This window comes from Ambystoma mexicanum, chromosome 2p, assembly GCF_040938575.1.
Source record: "Ambystoma mexicanum isolate Mex_15411 chromosome 2p, UKY_AmexF1_1, whole genome shotgun sequence".
Lineage (NCBI taxonomy): Eukaryota > Metazoa > Chordata > Amphibia > Caudata > Ambystomatidae > Ambystoma > Ambystoma mexicanum.
In genome coordinates, this window is record NC_090923.1 from 1442508436 (window position 1) to 1442527329 (window position 18894).

Genomic DNA, 18894 nt, shown 5'->3' on the forward strand with positions numbered 1-18894 from the left:
CCAAGCATGCCAATCTGGTGCGACCCTTATACACCTCTATCTGAGGAGAGCGTAGTAGCGAAGCACTGGAGCTCGAGAGGAATAACACAATGGGGACAGCTGTTCCCGGAGAAGACATTAAAGACGTACTGGGTAACACAAATACACATAAACTTCAATACGCTCTGGTGGAGGACACTTCACGTCGTATGTTCCCTTCATTCCCGAAGGAGCCGGAAATTCATGGCATTAGGCTACATTTACACTGGGGGAACACAGAAGATAACCGTCTCAGCGTTATACAAGATTATAATACAGACACGACCGAGAGTGAATCAATCAGCTAGGGGCAAGTGGGAGCAAGATCTGGGACAACAGATTGAGGATCAAGAATGGTCTCAGATATGCTCACTAACCAAACAAATATCGTGCAACTCAAGATTTAAGCTGATTCATTATAAGATAACACATAGGACACACTACTCCCCAGCCAAACTCAAGAAAATATATCCCACCTTGCCAGGCAACTGCACCAGATGCAACAGTGAAAACGTGAACATATTTCATATGCTTTGTGGTTTGTATTAAACTGAAAAAATATTGGGCAGATGTATGTGGAGCACTGGACATGATGGTAGATCAGCCAATGGAATGGTCCACGAAAATATGTATGTTGGGGGCGGTGGGAAAGATGAAACCGACATGGCGTAAACTGCTAAATGTGAGCCTACTAATCGCTAAAAGGGTCATACTGATGAGGTGGAAGAATATAAGCCCCCCGACCAGAGAAGACTGGAATAAGGACATGATGTTGGCTAATGATAACGAGGAATTGTACATTGACTCTGTGTTACCCCCCCCCCCAAACCTAGAAACATATGGTGGAGATATAAACAATACCTAACAGAGTTAAATGACCTTGAAACCCCAATCTCTGAAGAAATCCCGCCAGCCTCGGTTATGTAAAAAGCAGAATGTATGGTATAATGGTATGTTCATAACCTGTGTGCAAATATATAAATAAAGTTGTAAAAAAAAACCAAAAACAATGAACTCACAGGTTTTGGGTCCGTTAAATATACCTAACTTCTCAAAAGTCTTACTCTGTGATTTAAACCATTGGTGTGGAGAAATTACGGATGGGGAAGCTTTATCTTTAGAAAGTCATTTGAACAATATTGAATTCCATGTCCATAACATGGATGCCACCAATACCAAAGATAAGATAGTGGATTAGGTTGCATCCTGCAACTTAGACATTGTCATAACCAACACTAGACCGTGTATATGGTCAGACCACCTATTTGTGGAATTCACCTTTCAGACCACAGGCAAAACAGAGAAAAAGGCTAACCCTACAAAGAGGATTCCTAGTAGGAATTTCCAAAAAATGGAAACCGATCTTTCCAAATGTATGGAGAAAGTATTGTATTCGTCATTTATATAGCGCCCTTTCCTCATTTGTATGGCCTCAAAGCGCTTTGTAGTTGGAATACCTTCAGTGACCCCAGTCCATGTGTAGGAGGTTCTAAGAGTTTAAATTAAAGATGTTTGTGTGCATTGTTGTCGGGTTAGGACTTAGGTGGGCTGACTAGGCTCCTGTAAGCAGCCCAGGGGTCAGGCACGTGGACCGGTGCTGTTGGTGGTTTGGGATAGAGTTCTAGTGCTGAAGATTCTATGTGTGCCCAGCTAGACCAAATTTAAATATGTTGGTTGTCACTGTATACTAATGGCAGAGGTGCTGAAGTATGCCAGGGGTTTCAGAGTGGATGGCTGTGTGTGATGCTAGATGGGAATAGCATAGCCATAGCTGCATTTTATGGTGCATGGATGGGTGGCTGTGTCCGTGACCTGTGTCCACAGACGTGGTGTAAGGTATACGTACCATAGGCTTGGCTGCAGTTCGACTGCTGTGTTCTTTTTCTTGGTTCAGTGCGATTGGCTGGTCTCCTGTTCGGTGGTCTCCCTGGAACAAATGTCTGAGTAGTGGGAGAGGTTCCCGGAGGGATGACAGGGTGGGGGGTGAGGGTAGTCTGTTACAGTGTGCCTCTGAACTGTGAGAAACCTGAAGGTGTCTCACCTGCTAGTCCCCAGAGCCCATGGGCATGTGGCACCATACAAGAAATAAAATAAATAATGCGGTCATCCAGGTGGACAGGACACGGCCATCACTTTTGGATCCAGTTCCTGGGGTGGACCAGTGTGAGAGGTTCACCTGTCTGAGGGGTCTTCAGGAGGTGGAAGTGGGACACCAGATGGCGAGATGTAGTATTCCCGTCCCTATAACACCTTTACCCCATCCAACCAGGTAGGATACTTAGGAACTCAACCCCAAACCCCTTTTCCAAGACAAACACTTTCTCACAGACAACTCACTGTGAGAGAAAACAGACTAACACACGAGCGTTTACCTGACCCGTCCCAGTACAATGGTCAGGCAGAGTCAGGCAATTACTGATCATTACACACACCTTACTTCCACCACACTTACCCACATGGATAAAAGGCAGAGCACGAAGGCACACCCTGAGCAAAGCAAAGCACAAGAGGAAGCAGCAGTTCCAAGATGGCAGTTTAATACAAGGAGAAAGACGGCAAGACCGAAGAGGGTTGCAAGGAGGGAAGTGCCCTTGACCTTTTCAGAGAAAATCTGTTACTTTCATGAGCCTTCTAGAACAAGAAACTTAAGACCTGGAATCAAAGCTGAAGAAACCTGCATTGTGTGTCAGAGGTACACGGGGCTCTCACACGTTGATAGTCAAGGCGGGGAGGATCGTTCGCCGCCGTGATATTGTCCTTGGCTCCCACAACAAATCAGCGCCAGTGAAGTCAGCACAGCCGGTCAGTTAGGGAGACTGATACCAGACCGGTCTGTGTTGAAGCCAAGGTTGCAAGCGGCAACATTGTATAGTGAAAACTGAAGAGAACAGTGTATGAAGCGCACGTGGCAAGCGACACAAACACGATTAAAACACAGCTGAGTGTTTGAACTTTGAAGCCAAGATACGATACTGTAGAGAGTGGTCCGGCACCATGTTCCTTGCTCGGGTTCTGAGAGTTCAGGATTCGATTACCATAGAATGCTTTCTTGGTTTTTCTGATTTCCAGTCTGTATTGCTCTGGTTAGTCTTGCTAGGGCGGTTTTATTCTGGGCCGTATGGATGGTTCTCCAGGTCCGTTCCAGGCGGTGCTTGAGGGTTTTTAGTGATTTAAGGTTGGTGGTGTACCACCTGGGTGTGGGTCCTGATCTCTGAGAGGACTGTGTTGTTGGGGTGAGGGGTCCAAGGGCATTCGAGAGCCAGAGGTGAAAGAGTTTGATGGGCGGTGGCCCTTCCTGGAGGGATGGTCTTGGGAGAGAGGAGAGGAGGGAGTTGGCTAGTTCTGGGGTGATAACGACTTTGCTCCATAGCGGGATGAGAGGTGTGGGGGATGGTGGAGCTAGTGTGCAACCCTGGGTGTGAGCTGCGGTGCTCAGTGGTACGGAGAAGAAGACTGCCGAGTGACCAGTCCATGATAGGGGAAGTGTGGATATGTTTGCAGTGGTGAAAATCGTATTGAGGGTGTGACCTCCAGCGTGGGTGGGTGTGGAGATGTGTTGTGTCAGGTTGAATGCTTCTAGGTTGTCTCTGAGAGATCGGGTCATGGGGTTTGAGGGGGAGTCAAACCAGATGTTGAAATCTCCTGGAATGGTAAGTGTTGGATGGAGAGGATGGTTGTCAGAGCATTGCAGAGCATGTCTGCAAAGTTGTTGTTGTAGCCAGGGGTCTGTAGATGAGTAGGAAGCTGTGCGAGGCAATGGTTGAGATTTGGAGTTTTACCAAATGGGATTCGTAGTCTGTGGTGTTGGATGAGGTGTCCTTAATTATTAGTGGGAAATGGTGTTTGTGTAGTATTGCAAGTCCTCCACCCCTTCACGATCTGTTCCGAACAACAAGGTTGTACCCGGGTGAGAAGGCCTTGTGCGCAATGGGCTCATAATCGTCAGCAAACCAGGTCAGCAAACCAGGTCTGTGATGAAAAGGATGTCTGGATTTTCCTCTATGATGAGGTCAAATATGGGGAGGTTGTTTTTGGAGACTGATCTGGCGTTGATGAGGGTGCAAGAGAGTTGGTGGGATATGTTTGCAAGTGCTGGACGAGTCGGGTTGGGAATGGTCGGAGGAGTGGGAGTGGAGGAGGGGTTCCAGAGGAGTGGGGAATGGTGGGACCAGGGGGATGCGTTAGAGAGAAGCGGTTGGTCAGGGTGGATAGGGGCAAAGGGGTGGGCGGTGCAGGGTGTGGGGAGGAGGCATGGGTAATTGGGAGCTGGACCAGGGTGGATGGGCGACGAGGATAATAGGGCTAGAACCGGGTTGGGTGCCAGCGGGGTGGTTTGGGCCCTATAGTGAGGTGGAAGGGTTTGGTATCTGGGTTGATGAACAGGAGACGCTAGGAGGGTCCTGGCATGGTCTTGGCCTTTCTTTGACTTTCGGGCAGCCCATGGGGTGTGGGTGAGACTGGGGGGCGCTGTGGAGTTTGGGGTTTTGGCCAGGGCTGCTCTTGCACCGCTAAGAAGGGAAACGTAGGTTGGGTGCTATGTTGCTCAGGTGCGGTGCGAATAGAGGGTGCAGGCGAGTGGTTAGTCAGGGTGGGATGAGAAGGTTGGTTTACCTGGTTTGCTGGGTGGACTGGAATATTCCAGGGGTCAATGTGTTCTGCTCCCGCTCTCCATCTTGCCGCTCTTGTTTGACCGGAGCGAGATCCACTTCATGGGTGTAGCAGGTGGGAGGTGCAAGGTTGTGATGATGGCTGTACGTTCGGGATGACTGAATTAGGGTGTGATGAGTCTCGTCAGGCCTACTGGTGCGCCAGTGTGCGGCTCTGATTTGGCCAGTTTGTGGCATGGTATCTAACCTGTGGGAAGGGTACATCAGATTATGTGACTGAGTAGAGGGGGCACGTCCAACTGGGCTACCAGATTAAATGTGTACTTACCTGGCCTTGAACATCTGGTCATGGTATTAGGGGGGTTTTGGGGCACCTAGATAGAGGGGGTGGGCCTAAAAGGAGGTACCACATTAGTCAGTAAGAGGCAGTAGCACTTACTTTTGGGACACCTGGATAGCACCTAAATGGGGTTGCAGCAGTAGACAGTAAAATGCAGTAGCACCTAGTTTTGGGACACCTGGATAGCGGGAGAGGGGCCTAAATGGGGATACCACAGTAGACCGTAAAATACAGAAACACCTAGATTTGGGAGATCGAAAGACTGAACCGACTAGATAGAGGCATAGCAATGCAGGATTTAGCTATAAGGTTTGGGATACCAGGGCGAGGAGAAAATGTCTTTTGCTACGAGTACAACATTGGATAATTTGCCAAGATGAGGGATGTTGCTACCTGACCCAGTCTGTCTGGATGTGGGACATGGATGACTAACACAATCTACCTAGATGCGAGATACGGCTGACGTACACAATCTACTTAAATGCGAGATATGGTTCATTGATAGTTGGCCTAGGCGCTGGATGTGGCTAACATATGAATGTGCAACTGCCTACAGGCTTATAGATAATATAACAATAGGATAATAAAATGGGTCGGATAGTCTAATGGGAGGCTATAATTGCTAGTCCCCCAGACCTCGCCTACCTTGTCAGTCGCTGCTGGCTGCAGGCACCACAGGCTAACATGGGCCAACACGGTCTGGAGCTGCTTCTTCTTCAGGAGCTGTCCTTTGCCTCAGGGTCCTTTGCTGAAGGGGCTGCACGGGCAGCGGGTTGCCCTAGGAAGGTGTCCTAAAAGGGGGAACCGGACCAATCATGGGTGTTGGAAGGGCTGTGGGGTGGGCCCAAAGGGGGAAGCCAGGAAGCGGCTACCTCAAGGCTGCCAAGGGATGCCAGATGCTGCTTGGTGCGCACAGAATACAATTGTAGAAACGGAAAAATAAAGGTCTTATTAAAGCACAAAGGAATTGATCTGCCAAGATCATCTGGTAAGAGGCGGCCAGAATGTCTGGAGGGTTTGAGTCCCTAGTGACTTTCAGTAGCACTCATTTCGCTCGTAGTACACCTAAGAGTACTACGAGCGAAATGAGTGCTACTGAAAGTCACTAGGGACTCAAACCCTCCAGACATTCTGGCCGCCTCTTACCAGATGATCTTGGCAGATCAATGCGATAAATTAACCCATCCCGATATGAAGACCGTTAGTCTATAAAAGTGGTTTACATCTGGCTTGCGATCCTCAAAAAAGCAAAAAAGACATGCAGAAAGATGCAACCTTAAATCCAAAACAGAGTTTAACAAACTACATTGGAAGGACCTTGACATAACTTCTAAACTATGGCAAAAGGAATGGTCATAGAGATGCAAACACTGGGTATTTGTCAGTGGGACACAAGGGTGGTAAATATGTTCATGAATTATTGTCCTACACCTTAATGGATTAACAGGAACCACTTGTAAACTAGCCATTTTAAAGCAAAAAACCTTTCTTAATGCTTGAATATCATGTGCAGAAAACAACATTTTGAAATGTTGAGATCTCTTGAAAAGCTCAAAGCACAGGTTCAGCTGTTTACCCCAATTACTGTGGACTGCTTTAGGGCTCAACAAGCCTTTGCAAATAAAGTAAATAATGCTTGAGAAAGAAAACCAAGAAGGATGGACCCTCCAGGTCGGTTGTACATACTGACAAAACAGCAGGGGGATGCTGGTAAAATTACCTTGGGCATAAAACATCTACTGCATCCTACAAAATTCAAATTTCATCCCATCACTACACTTGAGATGGAAAACCTTCTGAGGAAACTACACCCAACCTCATGTTTTGTCTATGTTATCCAGACAAAATTAATTCTCGACAATTCAAAATATTTTCACCATTTCTTAGAAAATGTGTTAATTCCTTGTTCTAAAATGCCAGTGTACCTGACTGCATCCAGTAAGTCACCACTAGTTAAGAAACAAGAACTTCGTCCAAGGACTCAACCAACCTTAGATCCATTACAAAATCTTACTTCTTAAAGTAAAGTAATAGACATGATGGCCTGTATTCAACTTCAAAAACACTTGAGAGGGCACCCTCTTACATCCTAAGCAGTCCGGCTTCCGTCCGTATCATGGGACAGAGATTGGCTTGTTGGGTTCCCAGTCCAACATTTTTAAAATCATGGAACAAGGGACAACACGACTGTTGGTCCTACTAGACTTCTCGGCGGCCTTCGACTTCCTGGATCATGACCTAGTAAATACACTATTTACCTTGGGTCACTGCTCAGATATTGCGCACTCGCGGATGCGGCAGCGGGAGATGACTCGGCCTTCGACATCCCGTAGGCCGCCCACCGATTGACACGGCGCTCCTTCAATGTCTTCAGACGGAGGAGCTTGCAAGCCGCGCAACCTTTTTCATCGTGATCGAGGGGCAAGCAACGGTTACACAATTGATGCTTAGCTCTCCAAGGAAATGGGGCAAAACCTAAATGGAGTCCTCTCGATAGCTGAGAATAGGGAAAGTGACAAATACCACAGAGGAACGATGGAAGAAAGGGAAAGGCATTCTCAGATTTTACAGAAATATCCACCCCAACCTCCACTCTCCCTACTGTGTAGGCCGTCTGGAAGGCCCGGCCACGTGGTCGGCAAAGCCGACTGGATCGCCGTCCGTCGAATGTCCGCCTGGAGGTTTCGGCGGAGATCCGGAACAGCCGTCGGTGAGGGTGATCTTGAATAATAATATTATATATTCGACCAAAGGTCGATGGAACAATTTGCAATGTCTGTGGATAAGCTCTGCATAGGGTGACCAGTATGCTGGGTGGAAAAAAACAATCTGAGGAACCTCGACACGTGAGGGATTTTGGGTACACTACACGTCACGTTAGGGATAGTGTTACAGACACTCCCCTTTCGATTCTTCGATTCTCGAAAGAGAAGATGAAATACTCTGCGGTGACCACTGGATGTCGGACTATATGCACAGCATGTGATTCTAAGCAGATTAACAAGCATCAGAAAGAAAGTTACAAATGGAAAGGTATAAAAAGAGAATTCTACATAAACTTGATGGATCTTAATCAATTCTCATCTCATAAAAGTAACCTATATAAAATGAATGTCTAAAAATCAGTCAACATTTAGGTTCTTGGCTCAGAGGTGAGTAAAGCTTGCAACCTCTGGCCCCGATTTTGCTAGCCAGTTCCCATACCAGTATGGTTTAATAGCTGCTTTCTTAACAGCCATGATCTGTGCGTATACCTAGCAACTGCAAAAACTACATGTGGCAGGGAACATTTCCGTAAAAACAGCATTGCTGATTTTAAATCTCTTACCCCAGTTTCCCTGAGTATTGGCCTTAGGTATAAGTTCCTCAGTTGTCTGTTTTTTTGCATAGAATCATAAAATGTATCATTGACTCAGCAGCCTCCCCGCACAGGTGGCATTTATCCTTTCGAAGTTTGTGTGAAAGTAGTCACTGGGAGCGTCCCCAATCTCACTCATGTATAAAGATTTTTCATAGTGCGGGGAGATAAAGTCTTGGTAATGTTTGCTTCTTTCGGCCATAACTTCAAGATAGGAAGGACCCAGTTGGAGCTTAGAGGCATCCACAACCAAGCAGTCCTTTGCTCTTTGCAACACCACAACCCTTTAGTTCCCAGCAGCTGATTTTGGGGCTTTTCCCATAGGATACTGCCCCCTAATTCTAAAAGGTTATTTTTTACATGGCAGACCCATTCTATGGATTTCCCTCCATTTAATTACATTAAATGGTTTAGAGCATCTCTGTGTTTCCCTAACCCCTCCTGTTTCCACAGTTTTAACCAGAAAAGGGCAGTTCGGCATTCAATATTGGCTGTGGTATTTTCCTTAATACTTTACACCTTTTCCATGTTACATTCTTATTTCAAAAGTCACTTAGTAATTCCTTCACATTTCCTTCTCTTCCCTCAGATTCCAAACCCTCTTGTTAAGCGCCTTTCGCCTGCTCAGCAACATAAAATCTCACAGGCGCCCTAGAGCAATCCGGTCTGAGAATTCTCTCTCTCGTACGCTCCGGAGCTGCTCTGCTTTGTCGGTCGGCTTCGTACTACTCTTCATTCACCTCTCTGTTCCTGGATAGGCATCGGGAGTTGCAGCGAGCACCAAGTGTTGGGGTTGTGTTTCTCAAGTGGCCTGCTCGGGTTGTGGCACCTCTTTCCTCCCCTGGCACACAGCGGCTTCCAGTGGTCGAAGTGTACGAAAAGAAGTAGCAGAAGTATGTTCCGTGCTGGCGTGTCCCTGCTCCCCACAAATGCCATTTCCACAACCTCTCCCACACACAATACACCCCCCCAAACACTTGCACCTGCTGTTTAAGGGAACGTTCAGTGCAGTGCACTGAAAGTGAAGGTTTCAACTTCTGCCTACACTTTTATTTTAAAACGGAACGGTTTCTTATTAAAATAAAAGTATAGGAGCTGTACAATGTAATTTAAAAAAGTATAGGAGCACCACTCCCGACCGCTCCCGCTCACTTCGACCACTGGCGTCTTCTCTGCCTATCCTGCTCCAGCCTGCTCCACACCGCACATCTGCCACCTTCTATCCAGGCGGGCACTCCATGAACTGGTGCTCAAGCCTACCTTTAAGCACCCGCAGCCTCCCAATAGGTTGCAGGTTTGAGTAGTTGGCCAGACCGTCATTACAACAATGAACAGGACATGCCTGACCCTTTCCAGGTATCTTTCTCGTCTCATTACTATACTGGTGAAACTGACTAGGAGTGTTTATTACTCCTAGTCGCCTCTTCCTTGTCCCAATCTTAAAGGAGACTGAATGGGATAGAGTTGGAGTATATTTCGGTGGGGAAGAGTAATAACATTTTATTAGGGGACAGGAAAGATGTATTTTGACAATTTCTTGAATGATGGGAATGTTGATCCAATTTACCAACTGAAGGAGGTACTCTCATTATTGTCCTTTCCCCTGTCTCTCTGTTTGGATGATTCATCTGAGGGTTACCCTGTAAGTGTACAAGGGAGGAGGCTTGGTGGTATCCAATGAAAGCTTCAGGGACTGATGGTTTGTTGTGGAATGGAAACGGAGAATACTGTGTTTCACCTGTGGGCATCCTCTCCCAAAGGACCCTCAACCCAGGTGATCCTCCCTCGCATCTCCAGCTCCAGGGTCAGGATCCAAAAGTGATGGCCTTTGCTGGCCACCTGAGAAGAGGTTCCAAGGGGAGTAGATTTGAGGACACCCTCAGGTTTATCACATAATGCATCATCAGCCCTTATATCTCTATGCAGGCTTTGTTTCAAGCAAAGGCTTTACTTAAAAGTCTTCAGCCTGACACACATGATCTTCTGAAGCAAAGAACCAACTATTTAAACTACTGAATCCCACATTACCACCTCCACAACCCACTCAGATCTGTGTCCACCAAAAGATAGAACCGATCAAAGATGGACAACATAGGGCAAACAATGTTTCTATCCACGGCCCATCTCTCTAGAACAATTTCTCAGCAGCTTCTACAAATGAACAAACATCAAAAAATGCAGGGCCCCAGTGAAGCAGGACTTCCTCAAGACCATACATAACCTATACCTTGAAGGAAATGTCCACACCATGTTCACTCCACTTACAAAAACAAGCATCTATCCGAGGAGTTGCAATTTTGATGAAGAATCAAGTTGTCTCCCTTTGCTACTCCTCTCTTTACCATTGCATCTAAATCAGTCTTCGCCTAGGCACCCTGCAGCTACATTATTTCTGCCAGTGGCACCCATACAAATCAAATAGCTAGACTAGTATCCCCATCTTAACCATGTATGACATTACAATTTACAGTATCGCCGGAGAACTGTGTTTTAATCTTGTTTGGTCTATTCATGATGTGCCATGTGGATGTTTTCTATGCAAAAACGTAAAAAATTAAGTTTAATAAATACATGTGTTACTTCGAGGATGACTGTCAACATACTTGTTCTGTAAGCGGTCCAGCCTTTCCTTCCATTTAACAGGGCCACTAATGCCATTCAAATGCCAATAGATGTATGTGTACATTGTCAGAGTTGATCTTGTACCCAATAATACGACTAAGTGATTCAAATGTACAGTATGTACTGGAGTATAGATATTTAATTGCCACACTCAAATATGTTCAGGCACAGAAAAAAATAAAACGGGTGCATAGGGGCTATTCAAATTTGAGACTACAAAAAGAAAGCTTAACCAATATCCACAACACTTAAGAATGCACTAGCCATCAAAGGTAAGACTCTTTGCTGTACTTCTGCATGGTCATTATCACTAAGTGCAACTGACCCTAACTTCAAAAACTAGAACCCTCCCAACTCCCACATTCTAGAGTGATGGCTCTTAGAACCATGGAGACATGGTCTAAGCAGCATTACTACACACCCCTCTACCTATATTAAAAAAAAGCAAACCCAAGAGGGAGGACACACTGCAGCTGTGAATAGCTGTATACATAATTTACATAGAAATGTTTCACCCATGCTGGGCAGTTGGTTGCTAGCTCTCATAGTTTTGCACTGAACTCCTACATGTACCCCTGCAACATCACTCGGCACTTTCTTTAAACTCTTTATTTCTATCTTATCCATCAACGAAAATAAAATACATCAAATATAATAAAAGTTACATTTTAGATCACAATATCATTAAACAATATCCTTTTATTAAGGAATATAATAAATAATAATCCTGTTACATTGATGTCATCATCAACAATTTCAATATGTACAAATCTAAAACATAACCATGAATAAGAATCCGACAACCACAACAAGCAGGACTACAACAAACAGACACAAACAAACACAACACCCCCTTCACACCCTAACAACATTTTTTAGTCATTAAAATAAACCCAAATTTTCAATAATACAAACCAGGATCATCCATAAAGTTCAATGAAGTTTCCCCAGAGATCTTCATAAAGTAAAAGATTAATTTTGTACGCTTGATAATTTCTAAAATCACCTCCAACACCTCTTCTCACCAACCAATTAATGGACCACACTGTGTCACCATCTAGCATCAAGGCATTCATTTTCACAGCATATAGCTGATATCCTCTAAAGGCACATACACATGGACCCTTGGCGATTGTTCCCCTAACCAGAGGCCATGTAGCAGAACCTGGTCAACCACCTCCACTCTCAAACCACCTTTTCTACACCTCTTGATCTTTATCAACGGCATCAATGATCATGCTCTATTCCACATTTACACTTCAGGCATCCCACAGCTCAATGAGCCTCCAAATTATTTCTGGCTCGCTACCCTGTAGAGAGAGAAGAATGGTATGGTTCTTTTGCTTGTACTTCATAACTTTCCTCCAAGAGAATCACTTTCAAAGCAAGCTGAATACCATTCTGAAACATTCTTCTGGCCCGTTGCACTAGCTCATTGGGGGTTATAAAGAGTTGTTCTGGTATGCTTCCATGATCGATATTGGTGTATAGTTTTTGGCCTGGGAAATTCCTTTCAGATAAAAGACATTCCCTTAAAATCAAACAGTTTTTGTAGTGGCAGTTTCTCTGGTAGACACGTGGAATTGTAGCTCACCTGCACCACAGTGCAGTAATCAGGGCCCTTATATCCAAAGCTATCTTGGTCCACAGTTCAGTTGCAACCTAAACTGGAACGAAACAGGACCCCAACTAAAGCCTGCTTAAATAAAGTGAAAATTGCTTTACCCGATTCCGAGAATCTAAGAAAAGTTAGGCACATTGTTACATTGTAATGTATTTTAGTTAAGGTAGAATTAGTAGGTACAATGTTACTTGAAGAATCCAACCCGGAACTTGGGATGTGATGGCCCCAGTTGGAAGGTTGAAAGAGAATGTTCTTATTGGAAGTGAAGGAAGAAGGAGAAGTGCGGTAGAGGATGGAGGTGACACCTGGGGCTGCTAACGTTGTTTCTTAAACAAAGCAAGCATGCTTTGAACTTCTATGAGGTGACTGTGGTCTATTCCCTACAAGGCCACATAATACACATTGTTGATCCTTTTCTTTTAACTCCCCAAATACCCATTGGTACTCACTTCACCACACATAACCTTTACTTTTGTTTAGTGATGCCGTGAGGGGTGTGATCTTTTCTGCAAACCCTTTAACAAACATATGCTAATACTGTGCTGGTCCTATGACATAACATAGCTGGATCTTGCCACTAGGATGCAGAGTAAACATGATGGCATTCACCAAGCTTGTTCACAGACTCATTACATAAATGACAAGGTGTGTCACAGGTACAGCACTGCATGCTTCCCAAACCTGCACTTTTTCACGCTGAACAGTTAGACCCGCTTCTCACAGCCTCTAGAAAACCTCCATCAGCGTAGCGTTATGGGCCTCCTTAATGACCCCATACACCAACAGCATCATAAATTACAACTTTGTGTTAGTTTTCATTAGCTACCTGCTCATCACGATTACAAAGCCTGCAATGGTGTACGTCAACTCAAATGGATCCAGCAAAATCTGCAGGCTACTAGTAGCATTATGAACAATGTCAGGTGTTGTTACCCTTCAAACAAAGAGTTTAACCTGGTCATAAACTGAGGAGAGGTCTTTGTACCAGAATCTCTGCGATGTTGGGAAGAGGGTACCAATCAATTCACATTAATCATTGCAAGTCCTTGAGAGTGATGCACATACACCTTTTCCCATTGGGTTTTGTGACTAATACAATTAGGGCCACCTGTTTGAGCTTTCAATCTTCTTTGTTAGCTTAATTTCACCTATTATGCCACATTTAAACAGAATCGTTAAGTTCTTATCTACAGATTACCTATTGGTTGTATCGAAAGCACGACAGAGCAGCATTCTCCTTAAGGACAATACAGTGTTCAAAATCCTTGTGTTCTACAGGTTTCTCAAATATTGTTTTGCTGCACTACACATGTGTCATTTCTGACACACAATTCTTGGCGTTGGGATCAATTTGAATGTTCAACTACGACTGCTCTTCCCACCCTAACAAATACACTTTTTCAGCCATGTATACTTAGGCAGCACATTTCTTCCCTTAAGTCAGTCAATGGCAGCTAAAAAAAATGGCTTCCCATAATGACCATGCCTCCCACCCTCTTTTCTATATCAGGCTCTGAAAGGTTATCAGATCAGATCTCTTAATCACAATCAATTCATAGTCCTACTTCAATATGGTGGACGACCCTGGGTAAATATTAATTTCCATATCTTGATTGCACGCCCTGAAAACTTTAGTGGGCCCCCAGAATCATAGGGTGAACACTGTGGCCAACATTTTCAATTGATTCCACCTTTAACAAGAACCCTCCCGAAACCCACATTCTACGGTTAGAACCATGGGGACATGGTTTTATCAACATTACAACAAACACCATTTTCTAATTTATTGTATTGTATATTTATATAGCGCCTATACACAGGAAAGTGTTTGAAAGTGCTCAAGGAGGGTGGGAACATGGGGAACAAAACAACAGTCGCTCAGAACCGTTGAAATTCTGAGATAATAGTCTGCACAGGCAGAGTAAGTGCATAAAATACATTTAACAGCTGAGGCACAGCAAATAGGCCTGAAAGCGATTCTGCAGTTGTACCAGTGCAATTAAGGGGAGAAGACAAGGGAGAACAGACAGACTATCTTCAGGCACATTGCATTTGGATCGTCAAAGTGCACAGACGGTCACAGTGAGGGGGAGGTCTAAGTGCACCCAGTCGGTGGAGACTGAGGTAAGCGCAGAGAGAGCCACTCTCATTGGGTTATTTCTAAGTGCCGTGAAGGTGGGTGGGTGTAGGGCCCTGAGGGAAATGCGAGAGTGGACTAGCAGGGGTCCCCGGGACCGGTGAGACTCTGAGGTACACCAGGCGGCTAGTCAGCAAGCTGTAAGGGAGAGACGGGGAGAGCCAAGAGCTAGGGTAGCAGGGTAGAGGGAGAGCAAAGGAAGAGGAGAAGAGGAAGGTCTTGAGGAGTTTCCGGTACTTAAGAAGGTCAGGCTCAAGATGGAGGGCGGCAGGGAGGCTATTCCAGAGCGAGGCACCTGCTAAGGATAAGGATCCCCCTTCAAATCTTTGCTTGGAGAACCGGCTCACTCGCAGAAGGTTGGAGGTAGATCTGGTGAAAAGTACACTCAGTGTTCAAAACAGTAACTACTGACCTTAGAGACATTTGACTGAATTCCTCTTCCAGGTGTCCAGACTAGTATAAATATTTTTCATAACATCTTCCCTGAGTGAAAAACGATGGTTGAGAATTGCAGAACATGTCATTCTGACTCATTGATTGGCTTGGTATAGCAACCCCAGAGTCTATGTTGACACATGCTGCAAGATAAAAGTAAACGTACCCGCGAGTCCTGAGCTGGAGACATTCTAGCAGAGGCAGCACATGCCACCAAGCCTGCTATCCAATTGTCAATACTCAGGTGGGGCATGCTCCATGACTGGGTGCCCAAAGATCTCACCCCACTCAAGTCAGTCCCACTAACCACTTCAACTGCCTCCAGATAGCCCCCTTTTGTATTCCATATAGATTCAGTTTTACCGAGAGACCCGGGTCTCCATGATAGACTTCTTTTGGGGAATTATGTTTTCCAGGAGGATCTTTGGGCAGTGCCAAAGCCAGCCCCACAAGGGATGATGCTAGAACCAGCACTGCAGGAAAGCCCACTAGAGGGTTCACCATATGGAAAGACACTAATGCTGGCCTTACAGTAGAGAAATTCACTTACCATTCCGCTGCATCCTGGACACCGAAGACACCGGCCTGGACTGCAGCCTGTACTTGTGCCTCATTGAAGCCCATCTCGTAGAGAGTCCGAAAGAAATCTCCAATTGTCTAAACAAAGCATAAAGACAGACTGATTAACTTTCAACATGAATACTTGATGTCCAAATACCTACCCCAAAGCACTCCAACTGCTGTGCCTACTGCTAAAAGACCAGATCATGTCAGACAGAATGTTTTCAAAGATCATGCCTTTCTCAAACCCAAAAAACTTAAATCCCATCTTAACACTTTGAACACCAACTCATCACCAAGCAGAAAAAATGTGTCACAGTCCAGCATGGTGAGGGCAGACCGATTCCCCCACACAACAGACATAATTAAAATTCAATGCAGACAGCACCCACAAAGCACAGATTACCTTCCCACACTATATGTTATACCCGCCAGCCTCTAGGAATGTAGTTTAAAGTGTCTCAATGCATAGTTTGGTGAATATGTCCATGGGCTAGTCCTCTGTTCACACGCTGGGCTCCATCCCACTGAATTGTGCTAAACTCACCAGCTTTTAGCTCTGTTACAGAATTCTTCAAAAATGTCGGTTTAGGCCCATACAACCCTCTAGGTCCACGCTACTCCCTATGTGGTACTTATGAAGCGCAGTGCCTACCATTAACATAGCCTTTTGGTGCAAGTAGCTTTTTGGTTTCATTAGCAATTAGTTGCAGGGTTTTCTACAATGTGAGCTCCAGTAGGTATGTTGGATCTGGCGAACTTCCCAAACATCAGTATATGATTCACATTGATAGGTTTAGTGTAGGAACAAAATGATAGTTTTGGTGAGGGGATACCTGGGAGGGGTGCATGCCTGTGACAATCTTTGGGAACCACCCAGGATGTCCAGACCACTAGTTGCATCACCTGTGGGGTGCCTTGTGTGTTGACCATTTGTTAGCATGTGTGGGTATGTTATCTGTGTGTTTTCTAGGATTACTGCTATTTGTTCGTATACGAAATGACAGAGGAAGAAAGAACTGGATGTTATTTGTTTGAAAATATCATTTGTTTTTTCCTCCTGAGGCCATTTCGGATAACCCGAAACGTACCCATCTCCTTACTTAACCATCAGCGGCACACTTCAATGTGTGCCGCCGACTCGCCGTGTCCCTGCCAAGCCTGTTCCCATTTACGTCCGTGATTGAGAACCAGCGCCACTGTGCCCTTTTCTTTTTTTGTTTTTTTTGTTTACTTTATGCGAACAGATGCGGGCGACACCCCGCAGCCATCGCAATCCTTGTTCACTATAATGCCACCAAATGTGGCATTTAGTCAAAGTTTTTCTGCCCTTCGAAATTTTCGTACGACTGAAATTTGACCAAATCTCCCATTCAGTAAATTATATTCAGTATTTTTGGGCAATACCGTTTTCTATGCGTTGAAGACTGGACAAGTGTGCCTTAGGCAGAACAGCTGGTGCAGTGCTGTGCTTCATTATGATATTGTGCTGGGGATTACTCCTCTGCAGGTATGTTAATGTTAAAGGATATTTGTATCGCGCACTATCACCACCGGAGTGGTCCCCTGGCGCTCTGGCGGCTCTGAAAAACGGAAAGAGGGGGTTAGTTAGTGGGAGAGGTATGACTGGAGGCTAGTGGCAGCAGGAAGGCTATAGCAGCATTTTTAGCTCCTGCAAATGTATTAAATTAGGGCATCTGTTGTGTCTTCAAGGGTTGCTAGTACTGTGCAGTAGAGGTAGTATCTTAGGTTTTCTGTGTCTGTAAGACGATTGTCACCTTATTGATGGCGTGGAGTCAAAATGTTGCAGGGTCTTGTTGGAGTCCTTGGACTAGAAAGTATGGTAGGTTGTGTGTGGGGAAAGGGTGGATGAGCTCAGAATACTGAACCAGATGTTGGGTTGTGCACAAGCCGCGTCTGAAAGGACTTGGAGCAAAGTCTGCAAACAAATGGGGGGCCCAATTCGCTGTGGAAGTTAAGATTGGAGAAAATGCATTTATTGGTGCATGTTCAAGAATAGGAGTTTGAGTGTACAGCATTACCTTCGAGCATTGAAAATGCTGCCTTGTGTGTGGAAAGATTCAGACTAAGCAACATTTGGTATGTGGTTTCCCTGTAGGAGAAAGTGTAGATTACTATGTGTGGGCATTAGGCAGTATAACAGGGTCTGGATGGTGTGTAAATATAATTGGGTGAGTGCCTCGTTCAGGGTGTTTATTGTAGGAGTTTGAGGTTGAGTTTGTTTGTAGTTACAGTTTGGCGGGTAGATTAACAGTGAGAGAGTTCTTGTGTGTGGGGAACGATTTGTGCTGTTTTACTGAGTGCAATATGACAAAGTCCCCTGACTTCCTTTGGGGGTGCAGAATGCGATGGTCAGAGGGATCGAGTGTCAACTTATATGGCGTGATGCTGGGCATGAAGCAGAGGGCTGTCACAGGGTGCTGGCCCATGCAGAGATGCCCCAGAGTGATTGCAGAGCTCTGTTTGGAAGCCGGGCATGTTACGTAAGCTCATATGGACAGAAAGAGGGAAAGCACAAGACTCACTATGGCTTTGGGATCGATTATTGCCGGTACGGGAACCTGCAGAGCAGCATAGACGCGGCAGCTGATAAAAAAAAATAATACGTGGCAAATAAATGTTTCACTGCGCATGGCTTACTTTTGGGAAGCAACATTGCACCAAATGTGAACTGTGCTTATGGTGACATGCACCATTTTTAAGAAAGTACTGGCAAACATTTTGTCACTCGTCACCTTGGGTCAAGTGCATTTCTCTTAGATTCAGAATGTAAACTAAGGAACTCACCCTAGTGGAATTTTTAAGAATGTGTAAGGCCTGGGACAGCAACCAACGTAAAACAGTATAATGTGGGAGTCGGAAGTAGGAGAAATTAATTTTGTGTCTGCCAGGATGGTTTCCCACAACAGTGTCTCGAGAGGCACTTTGAAAAGTGTGACGAATCTGAACTATTCTTCCCTTATCTCCATGGGGGAGCCACCCCCTTTGAGGCTGAGGAGGTGAGCCAAGTCAACAAGACCCTCCATAGGAGGCTGGGCAAGTGGGACCTCACTAGGAGTGAATCCCCTCTCGGGGACATGGACTCCCATTACTGTAAGGAACTTGCGGTCCAAAGTACATCATCCGTCCTACATGGAGATTGGAAAAACCGTTGCATTTGTTTTCAACGCT

The 18894-nt window shown here is 45.3% G+C and overlaps 1 protein-coding gene across 7 annotated transcripts in view; it reads right to left on the reverse strand.

Annotated features, from left to right (window-relative positions):
* Window positions 1–18894, reverse strand: part of LOC138567600 (uncharacterized) — a 1191853-nt gene that overhangs the window by 1021693 nt on the left and 151266 nt on the right. For all 7 annotated transcript variants that reach the window (XM_069645994.1, XM_069645989.1, XM_069645987.1 and 4 more), the window contains one exon: window positions 15692–15798. In XM_069645994.1, coding sequence (XP_069502095.1) covers window positions 15692–15798 — 107 coding nt within the window. The remainder of the gene's footprint in view (window positions 1–15691; window positions 15799–18894) is intronic.